The 12,602-nt window shown below is 41.3% G+C and overlaps 1 protein-coding gene across 1 annotated transcript in view; it reads left to right on the top strand.

The window, feature by feature from the left end:
• The first annotated feature begins 1,750 nt into the window (after positions 1–1,750).
• The window catches only part of LOC142388700 (cilia- and flagella-associated protein 337-like), a 29,587-nt gene continuing 18,735 nt past the window's right edge, over positions 1,751–12,602 (top strand). Inside the window, exons 1-11 of the mRNA XM_075474246.1 lie at positions 1,751–1,945; positions 2,143–2,235; positions 3,359–3,454; positions 3,669–3,977; positions 5,915–6,088; positions 6,504–6,587; positions 6,797–6,889; positions 7,018–7,189; positions 10,081–10,248; positions 11,353–11,501; positions 12,186–12,419. Of these exons, the coding sequence (XP_075330361.1) occupies positions 3,374–3,454; positions 3,669–3,977; positions 5,915–6,088; positions 6,504–6,587; positions 6,797–6,889; positions 7,018–7,189; positions 10,081–10,248; positions 11,353–11,501; positions 12,186–12,419 (1,464 nt within the window). The 5' untranslated portion in view covers positions 1,751–1,945; positions 2,143–2,235; positions 3,359–3,373. The remainder of the gene's footprint in view (positions 1,946–2,142; positions 2,236–3,358; positions 3,455–3,668; positions 3,978–5,914; positions 6,089–6,503; positions 6,588–6,796; positions 6,890–7,017; positions 7,190–10,080; positions 10,249–11,352; positions 11,502–12,185; positions 12,420–12,602) is intronic.

The raw sequence follows: 12,602 nt of genomic DNA, 5'->3' as shown, positions 1-12,602 counted from the left end.
CCCAGCGCACCATAAACACCAACCACTCAGGGGAGCAGTAAGTCACCAGCTGTGCTGTTTTTCCTTTTATTTCAGTTATGAACTAGTTGGATTGCAGTCATGTGAATTTCTAACGTTTGACCTTGTGCTATATAAAGGAACCTGCCTTTTTAAATGAAACAGTAGGGGATACAGTTAATTTCAGATGTCTATACTGCAGATGTGTGTTTACTGAGTCACTTTTTTCTCTTTCATTTTTTTCCTTTTCTTTACTGGAGTTAAGATTTCTGTCAACTTCATCCTCTGCTATTGGATCTTGAACATAACAGCCAGCCTGTTTTTGAGTGTTCGCCTTGTCAGAAGTCTGTTAGTTTTTTTTCTGCCAACACGTTGACCTCAAAGAAGCCTCACAAAGTGATGTGCTGGTGTGTAATTGGAGTTGTACGCCCGTGCAACTGAAAATGGGCAGATTTGGTTTAAGGAAAATGGGTCTGAAGTATTTCATTACAACTGTAAATGTTCTGATTATAATCACTTTTTCATACTCTGTTATTTTCACTACAATCTTTATCACAATTTCCAACCAGTAAAAGTCGCTGGACCTGGAATTCCTTGAACTCTTTGAAAAGAGTAATTTTTTACTGCAAATGAAAGATTTTTTAAATGGATTTTCGAAAGTGGGTCTCCCCTCAGATTTGCATTGTTGAATGAAAGTGCTTCATTTCCGCTCACTTGCCCTTGCATTCTCTTTTTCTTCGACTGCACCTCTCTCCTTCAAGCGCTAAGATCCTTGCCAACACCCCCCCATTCCAGCTACTTCATTCTTCTCCCTGTATAATAGTGGATTTTCCATGGTGGATTTATGCTGGCCTATTTTGGGTTCCGCACCGGCTCCTGCGCGCACTGCTGTAATCCAATTGTGATAGTCTTAATTTTTGAAGCTTTATAATTGAAATTGCTGAGACCTAATTTTCTGATCCTGTCACTGTTGACGGCCGCCGTAATCATCTAATTCAAGTTATTCCAGACCATTAAGTCACACACGGAAATTTGTCATGGTCACTGCGACAGGAGGGTGGATGTGAATGTGAGTATCTATGCTGGATGTATAGTTTTTGTGTGCATTCAAGCTTACTGTCATGCTGTCCATCTGTTTGTTTGAACAAACCCCTTAGTTACTTTTTGACTCTTTTTTTTATTTTAAACTTTTGTTAACTTAACTTTTGTATGTGCACTGCAGCGACTGACCCCCAGGATGCCATCTCTAAGGCATGTGAGTGCCGCTGTTTTATTTTTACAAAGCCTCAGGTTCACCTCAGGGTTTCGCAGTGGTTTCCATGCACGAACATTTTTATGAGTGGACTTAAAATTCTACTCCTCTTGTAAACTCTTGTGTTGTTGCTTTGGCGACTGCGTACATGCAGGTTTGTTGGGGAGTTGTTGTGCCTCACACAGATTATGTATTCTTCAGTGCCTAATCGCTGAATAGAAATAATACACACACACACAAGCGTGCACGCTCATTGTGGCACATACAGAGAAAAGCGCCTGGACTCACAAACACAACTCTTTTTGACTACTTGGTTGCCAGGAAACTTAGCCTGAGTCTTAAAGAGTGAGAGATAATAAAGTATTGTGTGTGTGTGTGTGTTTGTGGCCCATGCCACAGTCGGGGCTACTGGGAACAGTTAGTTAATTCTCTGTGGGGGTATGTATGCTGCAGCTGGGGGGGTTGTTGTCTAAGAGGCATTGATTGCTTCTTAGGCGTTGCTGGCTTGGACAAACCTCTGCATGGACACAAAGCAGGGGCTGGAATCAGCTGAATTTCCTACCGACAAGTCCAAAGCAGGCCAACCATACACTAAGGAGTTGTTAAAAAAGGTACATATGTGTGTTTCAACACCATGGAGCACGGGGACTCTGGGACAGTTCACTGTGGACTGAAAAGATTAAACTGGCCATCATGGTGAGTTTGGATTTGTTATTAAGTGGGAGCTTGTGTTCATCTCTACTGTTTAAAATTCATGATTAAAAACTGCCTTGATTGAATTATGTATTTATGTGTGTGTGTGTGTGTGTGTGTGTGTGTACATTCACCTGTGAGCCGAAGAACCAGTTTTTTTTCGCATTTAAAGTCTTGAACTGGGATGTTTTTTTGGGCAGTTTACTTGTCTTGTAAATCAACAAAGCAACCCCAGTTTGGATAGGACTAAGTACCCCTGAAGTGGCCACCCAGAAACAAGAAAGACAAGCTCGGTAAGTTGGTCTTATTGGCTAAGAAATATATTTCTATGATTTAAAGAAGGTCTCTCTGTGATATTAGAACAAGATGGGTCAGATGGGTTTAATTCAAACAACAGTAGGGGTGAAGCATCAGCTCAAAGTGCCGCTGCTGAACAGAATTGCTCGTGCAGTCACATCCAGACGGATGCCAGCAGCTCGCTACAAAACAAGCCAGAATGTGGTTGATTAAAAGTTATCGCACTCACAAACAAAACACAAACGAATCTCTTCATTTATTACAGTTGCAGGAATGTATCTGTTGCAGTCGAGTTGTTGTTGTCGGAGATGAAAATAAAAGTATCATTTCAGGATCACTCTGCAGTTAATCACATTCATAAAAAAACAATAGCTGCAGCAAAGCATTGATTGTTATTTTTTTGTCTCCCTTTCATTACACACCCTGTCATTTGAATTGCAGCGCAGTTTGGGCCAGATCCAATGAATTTGTCTCATGAACGTTTGTTCCAAGCTAAATATGAAACTGATAGTGTTTGTTGTCCCTTTATTGCCCTTTGAAATGTTTTACAAAATACTTAAATGAAACAATCGTTTTTACATCTCTCTCGTAGACTTCAGAAATGCTTTTACTCGTAGCAGAGGCCAATTGAACAAATCCCACCTTTCCCTTGCACTGTTATTACGCGTATGGTGTATCTGATTTCTTCCTCTTTGACACAAGCTGACGTAACAGAGACACGACATGCCTTGGCAACCTGCTGCTTGCTCAAACCATTTCTGAGACATGATTTGGAGAACTATTCACCCACCTTCAAAAGCCATCGAGTTGGGGGGAAATGAAAGACCTTTGCACGCTGTTCAACACAGGCCTGTTTGTATTGAGCGAAAAGAGCCTAAAAAAAGAAAAAAAAAGAAGTCTGCTGCTGGGATCCAGCTTTATGACCATTATGACACGACAGCCTGCTGTGAAATAGATTTTGAGGGTTACCAAGGGATTACTCAAGCTGAGGGATCCCTTTTTTTTAATGTTACACCTTGAAATGCAGGCCAATGTATTATTTGACTGAGACTTCTGCACAAACCCTTCACAGACTTTACGTCTGTGACCTTGTACTGTATGTTGGTGATTGATTGACAGGTCTGAGCTGTAACCATGGGAACAAGGATGGAGGTGGCACAGCTTGAAAGCAGGATGAACACCAAGGACTATAGAAGATTACAGAGCCTTTTCCTTGTAAGTCTGATTTTTAGTCAGTTTATTAAAAGCCTCATTAGGGCACGTTTAATTTAGATGTGAAACACTTACATAGAGGGGTTGAAATATACATTTCACAGCACGTCAGTATGATGCAGAACCACACCACAGGTCTCATTAGAAATGCTGTGGAAACAAGAGAAAAATCTTGCATCACTTTGCAACACTGTGATCGTGTTCATCTTGTGTGCAGGATTCCTCTGGTGCATCTCGCTCCTTGTCCAGAGGTGAATTCATTGATCTTGCTTGGACATCAGTTGGCCTTGGGTCCAAGGAGGAATATGGCCTGCTGTTTGATGGCGTGGTTGTCACTCAGGAGCACCGCGGCCTCCTTCTAGGGGCCGATGGCTTGAAGGACGACGGACGTATTGATTGGCCAGGGCTGTGCTCCTTTCTGTTGCTCGAGCTGTCTGATAAAGTTAAGCACAGCAGAGCCATTAGTGGGCCTCGCTGGAAGTCACCGCGCACCCTGACCTGTCCGCATCGAGATCCTGTTCAAAAGGTAAAAAGGTCACTGAACTTTCTGGTCTTGGTGGTCGGAACATGTTGCCCATTTTAAGCATCTATACATCAAAACGTTCTCACATTCACTTACTTCAGAATGCAAAACTCTGCTGACTGGAGGGAAATCCACATTACTAAACATTGTGCAGGGAAACGTTTAAAGGTATTAGGATCCTGCTCATCAAAATGACACACCTCTTTTGAGATAAATGCTTCTGGACTGCCTTAACATCTATCAATTAATATGCAAATGAAGGAGCTGGTGTAAAGTGCCTACTGTTGTGGATAAAGCGAAGGCTCACCACTTTAATCTTTCAATTCTGATTATGTGTCAGAATGTTGTGTCAGTTGTTTTCCACATGGCTGGTATGGTTTGACCCCTTAAAGAAGCAGGCAAAATAATGTCACTTATAGCAAAAGTAGTATAAAAAAATCTATACGTGACTGTTACTACAGATATAGACATTGAATATAAAAAAAAAATGTACATATAGCTGCACAAATTGATTTTTATTCCACGATAGTAAATGTTTTGCTAAGATGAAAGGGCTTGCTTCTAGTGGCAGAGCTGCTCATGACAGTACAGCCTCAGTATGACAGAATGTTGTAGTGTGTTTCAGCAAATTCTTTTAGTTCCGCATGCTGCAACTTAACTAATTTGGTTCAGTGTCTGCATCAGACAGTAGCTGTTTTTAATTAAAAAGAAAAAAAAAACCTAACACCAAGCAACAAGCTTGTCATCAGATTGTTTGGCAGTACAAGGACGAGATGTTTCCTTCGGGTCTCAGTGAAGACCGAATAGGAGTTAAAGGAGAAAAAAATGTTTGTTTTTCATTGAGTGAAATGCAAAACCAAATTAATGTAAATTCTTTCTCTGTGTGAGCTTGGGTTGTAAACTGGTCACTCTTTTCTAACAGATGATACTTGAGAATGACAGTGTTATTGTTTACATCGATTATGCTGTAACCTCAAAGCATAAATTTACAGTAAAAGTCTGAAATTTGTATGTCCCTCCTTCGATCATTGTGAGATGCCCCCCAGATGCAGTAACTTGCTGTTTCAACGATGCCCTGACTCAGTTTGGTGGCTGTAATGATGTCGTCTCTCTCAAAGTTGCTCACGTCTTTAAGGCTGTCCATTTCTCCAAACAGTGATTCAGCTTCAGTGGGATGTCAGTGGGAAAGCAGACTCATTTAAAACTGAATGGCAATTTCTGTCGCGTCAACTGGAAGAGATTTTAAAATGATGTGCTTCATTTGGTGAATCGAGTCTGAAAGAAATAGCTTAAATCATTGCATCAGTGGCTTACCTGTTGTGTTTTTAATAAGCTATTAGAATATTGGTAATTTCAGACAAATGCAAAAAAAAAATCCAGAGATTGTTCAAAGCCTTCAGTCGACTGCGGTGGAAAAACAGTGTGCAGTAATAACTCTGACGCAGCATCTACACTCTTGCTTCTGTTCGAAAGTAATAATAAACCTTTATTTCATTACATTTTCTGTTCAGATGCAGTCAACTCCAGCCTTTTGCATTCCAGATCTCAGTTTTAATCTAGCAACTAAGCCAATAAAATCCTACAATTCATTAATTCTCCATTGTTTTATTGGCTGCAGCACAGAATGTGGCTCGCTCAATTTTATTCACTCATGCCCAATAAGAGGCAGATTTAGGGAGGAGCTCATGTTTAATGGACTTATTGAAGTGTGGTTTTATTGTTATAGAGTAACAAGCAAGTAGAGGAAGTATATAATGATATAATAAATGTTTCAAGTTGTTTTTTAAAAGCCCCAACTTAACTAATTAACTTCGCACTTTGATGGACAAAGTTGCATAGCTTTATTGAAGCTGCCGTGAAGGTAAGACCTGTGTCTTTCTGATTGTCTGGCTAATCCGTTTATCTGTCCCCAGTGTTGTGATATCCTCTGGTCTCCCCAGGTGTTGTACCTGCAGAGGTCAGGCCAGTATCTGACGGTGAGCAAGGGAGGAACAGTGGTGCTGCGGGACGGAGAGGACTTGTCCGTTCTGCACACACATCGTCTGCAAAACAGCACCGTCACACCCAAAGACCTCTGGGTCACAGACTTGGTGGTTTTGCACAACGTGCAAAAGGTTATCTGACCATATTTAAAAAAAAAAAAACGATCAGTTTTTGCTGTTGCTGCAGCGCGTGGTTGTGAAGACACATTGTAGCTCCTGTGACTGGTTCCTGTTATCCATATTCATAGAAATGCGTTTGAATTAATAAGTAGTCACAGTTGTTGGAGCAAATATTGTAATTCAAAGAGGCAGACGATTATTTCACTCAATCAATTAATTATTGATCATTGGGTCCTTTTAATTGCAGAGATGAAGCTTTTGCATAAATTAAAAGGAAGAAATGTTCGTTTGTAGTAAGACCATCATTTATTAATCATTACTTTGAATTACCTCTTTTAATTGCCCTGTTTTAGTTTTAATAATGAATCATATTATTAGAATGTAAATGTTTCATTGTTTCCTTGAAGAAATTGTTTCTTGTTCTCAGATAGCTGTGGCTTTCACATGTAAAGAGGTCGGTTTTTATGACACACTGTCCGAACAGGACTTCAGCTGCGAGTTTAAACTTCAGGTAACAACCAAGTAGCTATAATTCTCCTCTGAAAAAGTTCAATAAGTTCTTCGAGAATATTTTTTTGGGGAGTCTGTTTGTTCCAGTGTTTCTATCACTGTGCTAGTTTTTACTGTTACAGTCTGGACATGAAGTATCCAGAGAACATACATTGTAACGTGAGAAGTGTCAGTATTCATGTCTTCTTGTTTACTCGTTATATTCTCTAGGGTTTGAGCTTTGTTCCTTGGTGTCTGGACTACTGGATGGATCCCTCTCACCCTGACCAAGCTGTCCTCACCATTGGAGACGTTGGAGGGCAGGTAATACACAGGTAGAAAAAGAGGGGTGTGAGGTAGCACACCCCGTCAGGAGCCATCATTTTCCTGCGGATATGACTGTGTTCATTGGTCCGATGCTCAATAATTGTGTTGTGTGTGTGTTTTCCCAGGTCAGTGCTATACTTTTTACTTCAGCGCAGATCTCACTGTTTGACAGACTCAGTCGGAGGTCAGACTCTGACACACAAGACATCATCCTGTGGGATGAGTTGGTCAAAGGAAAACATTGCTCCTGTTACGTCCTCACACACCAAGCACATGCTCCTGCCTGGGTCAGAAAAGGTAGGAAATGAATACACACCGACAAAAAAAACACTGCTACAATCCTCTGTTTCATGGTCTCTTTCGTGGTTACTTAATTTTCTAATGCATGTTTTAGTTGCAGTAAGTCATTCTTTGCTGTCTCGTCTCAGTGCAAACATCTCTGTTTACGTACCCAATGCAAATGAAGGAGCCAGGTTTAATTTATGGATGTGCTCCATTAGGACAAGCAAAAGCTGAACCGCCAAATAGCTCTTGCTGCTGTGGTCTGAAATCACCGGAGTTTCATGTTGGCTAATGGTTGCAGCTGTTTGTCATTCCTGTGTGTAACTGCATTCACCTGCAGCCTCAGGTCAAAATGGATTTAATTATCGGAACAGAATGAAAGCGAAAAATGCAAAAGCAGTGGTTGAGATGGGGAAAATAGAAACACGCTCTGGGTGTCAGGGCTTGCTGAACGCTCTCCCACACACTTTCACCTTGACACCTGGGAAGAAAGCCCCAGGCATGCTTACGCAACAGCGTGCAAAAATGCTTAGGTGGGTCCTGAGTCACCCTCTTCATGGCCAGATTTTTTACTGCTGGTGCGACGTCACAAGCATGAGGTCTTCACTCAGTGTGGGTAACAAAGAGGATGCTTAGTTTATGTCGATTGCATCATTCAGATGGAGTCTAAAGAATGATTGGGCCGTATAATGATTCAGCAAAGGCACTTTGAGGCTGGCTTGGCCGAAAAGGAGGATCTTGGTAAAAACAAAAACAAGAATAAAGCTCTGTAAATAATCACAACAAATAGGGAAACAGAGGGGACGACAAGACAGAGAGACAGAGAAGACAATAGCAAAATAAAGCCTTTGGCTGAATGAAATCTTACAGCAAGTGTATCTCTTTGTGTGGTGTTTCTGGAGTTTTAGAAAAGAAAAAGAGGACGCCAGTGTGAGTGTATATGTGAGTTTGCATACCTCTGGGGTGCTGGTGCTGGTCTTTTGAAGTTTCCTATCCCGCAGAATGAGTGGGTTGTGTACCATTAGACATGCCTGGTTATCCAGACCTTCAAACCTTGGGGCTCACGGGCCACCAGAGACAGGAGGAGGAAGTGAAGAGGGCGGTGGAACACGTTGGAAAAATGAGAGGAAATTAAGAGGAAATTGGTATGGACACAGGGCCTCAAGGAGTGAGAGGTGTAGAATGTTTGGGTGTATGCGGGACCAACATTACCATATCTTCATCTTGTTGTGACCAAAGACATGAAAGAGAAAACTGAAGTGAGAGTTCAGGTCACATACGTTCTCTCAAAATGTGCAGCAGTCCGTTGCAGAGCCTGAGATTTGCTTTGATGTAGAAATGCAGGGAATCTTCCTGCTTTTATGTTAACTCTAAACTCGCCACTAAAAACGCGAGACTGGCTGTAACACCGGCTAAAGAAGGCCGAGAGGACATATATCTGTGTCGCTGCGTTAGAGACGGTTTGATTTTTTTGTGTGAGTCAGTGAAAGAAAGTCTCATCACTGACTCCGTCTGAAAATCCCCTGATCTTTTGATTCACAGAGAGGAGAAAAGATGAGATATATGAAGCGTAATCACACATAATTATTTGAGCTAGCTATGCGGCCGATCTTTGACCTGAGACTGTCACTTGCCATCTCGCACAGAGCCCTTATTTGTGCAATCTTTGAAAGCTAAGCAGCCTCTAATGGAGACACGTGGCATCCAATTTAGCTCTTCTCAATCAGCATGTTAATTGAGATAGATGGTGATGCAAGATCTATTACATTTTCTGTAATGCCAGTGAGCAAATCAAGCCGGCCTAATTCTATGCTGTGCTGAGTGCCTGCGAATTGGCTGGTTTACCCTACAGCAGGGCTGCGGTCATCGCACATTTACAAAAGCCATTTTTTCAGACTGGATATCCGTCCTCTTTTTATTTTTTGCCTGAGCAGGGAGAGATGTCTAACTTGAAGAGGGCAAATAGAATGAACAGTCTGTCATCACCAAAAACATGTGGCAGTGATGGATTGCATCGAATTAGTTAAAAACTGATTTAGCCCTTTTGCCAGCCACTTTTTTTGCGGCTTCGCTGCGCCACGGAGACGAGCTGTTTAGGGGCCAACGCTCTTTATTCATGTCTGTTTTCTTATTTCATTTCTTAAAATGAGCTCGCAAATAAAAAGCCTGTTGCTCTTCAACACAGTGCAGATGGAAAGTTTTAAGACTCTTTCAACTTCTCCACATCTTCAGACTCATCTTGAAATTGATTCGACTTACTCTTTTTTCATTTTTTCATTTCTTATTTTCTTAAAAAAGAGAGAGAAATCCTATATAATCAGCCCTGTTGTTGTGACAACCGTCAAATTCAGGTCATCTATCTCTGCCTTCCTGAATTTGTTGAACAATCTCAAAAAGTCAAGCACGTGTCTATAAAGAGTCTCACAGTTGATGGTGTATGTCAGAGAGAAATCTAAGACATATGTTGACAGAATTTGCACAGAGCAAATGACACAAAATTGTGCCATGGCACAGATTTGAGGAGGAATGAAGGCACTCATCCGACATCCATTCAGATTCATTTTGAGTGTTCCTGCTTCCAAATCTCTTCAAGGAAAGATGTGCCAAGCTTTTAGGATAATTCTCAAGAAGAGAATTAGACACCAAGGGTCTGAATAGAGTTATATCAATGGGGAAATTACATATTAACATTAGCACATTACAGTAAAATGCGATCAATATCAAGTAAAAAAGGAGAACCACCAACATAAAGGTTAGATGTCATGTAATTCATGTGCTGTACTCTTTGCATCATGTTTCAAATTGACTTCGTCCTTCAGGTTTGTCCTCCTATTCGTGCTTTTCTAGATGCATTACACCGCACCTCGTTTTTCATTCACAGTGTGACTCTCTCCTTTCTTCTGCAGTGTATTACCTGGGCTCTCTTGAGGCCTTTGTGTCGTGCAGCACCAGACCACAGAGCAGCTTGGCGATTGGCTGGATAGAAAAGCAAAGCAGGAGTCTGCGAGTCACTACTTATGCTACAATGAAGGGCGTGTGGGATGTGGATTACCACTGTGAACTCAACCTAATAGGTGGGGGCAAATTTTTATGCGTACACTCCCACATGTTAGGTAATACATATGATGTGAGAATGAATATTGTTCACCCTCAGCTGGTTGTTTTAAGTCAGTTACAGTCAGGAGCTCACGTGACAGAGTGGAAAAATGAACGTGAACTACATGTATTATGCAACAAGTGTGATGTGCCAAAGTGCATGGTTTAAAAACAGCTGTATAAAAATGTTTTTGGGTTTACCTTGAGGGCTGCACTGGGATGTAGTGGTTAGCACTGTTGCCTGAAAAGGATGAAGGCTCCTGGTTTGAATCCCAGCTGGGACCTTTCTGTGTTGAGGGTGGGTTCTCTCCAAGTTCTCCGGCTTCCTCCCACCATCCAAAAACATTCACGTTAGGGCAATTGGTGACTCTAAATCTATCCTACGAGTGATTGCTAGTGTACATGGTTGTTTGTCTCTGTGTGACCCTGTGATGGACAGGATACCTGTCGAGGGTGTAGCTCTTGCCCGATGGCAGCAGGGATAGGCTGAAGCCACATGGAATAAAAATTTTAAAAAAAATGTAGGAATCTAAATCTATGAAATGTTTGATTGGCTACGTTTAGGTTGTTAAGGGATTGATTTAACATGAAAACAAAAATGTTGGACTGTATCATTATTAGAGTACAGTATAGTGGTCATTACTTTGTTATTATAAACAATGTTAAAACTAGCATTGTATTTCTACCCTACATTTATTATGTATTCATATCTAGAGTAATTCAGTTTTCGGTGTATTTGGTAGATGGCAATGCTTCATAATGTGCAAGAGCGTGAGGGTTACGAAGACCCTAGATACCTTTTTCTATTAGATTTTCTCAAATATATTTCTGTATTTTTGAATGTTTTTTTCTTTAAAAAAAAAGAAGTAATTTTTACTTATTTGCTGCTCTGCTTTTGGCGATATTGTTTAATTTAGTTTGTATTTGCACGCTGTTCTCAATCAATCCAGTTAAACGGACAAACGCTCATTCAAAAATGCCAAATGCCTCATTGAACTCTGAATTGGTTGTCGAGGGGACCGAAAAACAATATGGTTTCTTGTAATTAGTTGCGGTTAATTTGACATCCTTATTGGTTGCAGCCACAGCGGGTGTGGACCATCAGGTCTTGTTGTGGAACCCATTTGTGACCTCTGGACTGGTGTTTGCGCTCACTGGGCACTCGAGCCCCGTCACTGCTGTTCACTTCATGCAGACCAAGCAGCAACTGCTCAGCTATTCCAAAGACAAGGTAAGAGCATGTCTTATCCATCACTCTGCTGGAACAGATAATGTAAAGATTAAGAGCCATGTAATTGTGATATTAATTTTTATTCCTTCCTTTTATCAACTTAAATTGGGGGGTTATAGTGCGGATCACTTGTAACCCCGTTTCACCGTGCTGCCGTTGAAAGAGCAGATGTTTCTTGGAGGGAAGACAGCATTTTATTTTAAAATCCATCTTCTTTCTAATGCGAAGAGGATGTCGTTGCCTTTGCTGCCACTTCACTCTATGTTGTAGCATGCTTTCCTTCTCCTTCGCTATCTGAAGAGAATGAATATTTTAGAGGTGATTTATGTTCCATCTGCCATCTGCTTAAACACCATCTGCCAAAACAAGAAACTCTCAAGGCTTTATCTCAGTTATCTCTGGAAGAGTTCCTGAAACAGCAGCAGTCGTCTGGGTTAGTGCTGTAAAGCAATATGGCGAGGTCCTTGTGACTAAGTGCCACCAACATCTAGCAGAGATGCAGCTGGAGAGGCAACTCTTCATGCAATTATTGCGCTTGTTTGATGATTAAAATATTGACTTGGCAAAATTTGTGGTACAAGTTGCTCTTTAATCGTACCTTTAAGGGTTGACTGCTTGTGGATCTTCATACACGTATCTACTCTTACAAACATGCAAAAGCCTTTTTCTGTATCATCTCTCTAGGTGCTCTGCCTGTGGGATGTGTCCAATCAGGTGTGCATTCACCGTCTGGCTGGTGTCTTCCCAAAGACGCAGGAGGACACACGTACACTCCTGTTCCTCCAAGAGGAGCATCAACACCTGCTGCTTTCATTCAACAGCCAGCTTTTTTTGCTCGAGACCATGAAGGAGGAGAAGAGGACCAGCAGCCACGAACATCCCGTTACCTGTGTGCTGTATAACAGTCTGTTCAGACAGGTATGCATGTGAAATGATACCGATTCTGATGGTTAGCACATAATGTATGTTTTAAAAATTCTTTAAAACAGTAAAAGCAAGAAGTGAAACCGTCTCAACACAATGCCAATAGCTATTTTGGAGGTTTTGTTCTTAATAAAGGTTTCCTGTGTATAGCAGACCACGCCATTAACCCTTTGATGC

Source organism: Odontesthes bonariensis, chromosome 9 (assembly GCF_027942865.1).
Source record: "Odontesthes bonariensis isolate fOdoBon6 chromosome 9, fOdoBon6.hap1, whole genome shotgun sequence".
In the NCBI taxonomy this organism is placed as follows: Eukaryota; Metazoa; Chordata; class Actinopteri; order Atheriniformes; family Atherinopsidae; genus Odontesthes; species Odontesthes bonariensis.
The sequence above is the reverse complement of the archived record's forward strand: the minus strand, read 5'-3'. Positions and strand labels throughout refer to the sequence as shown.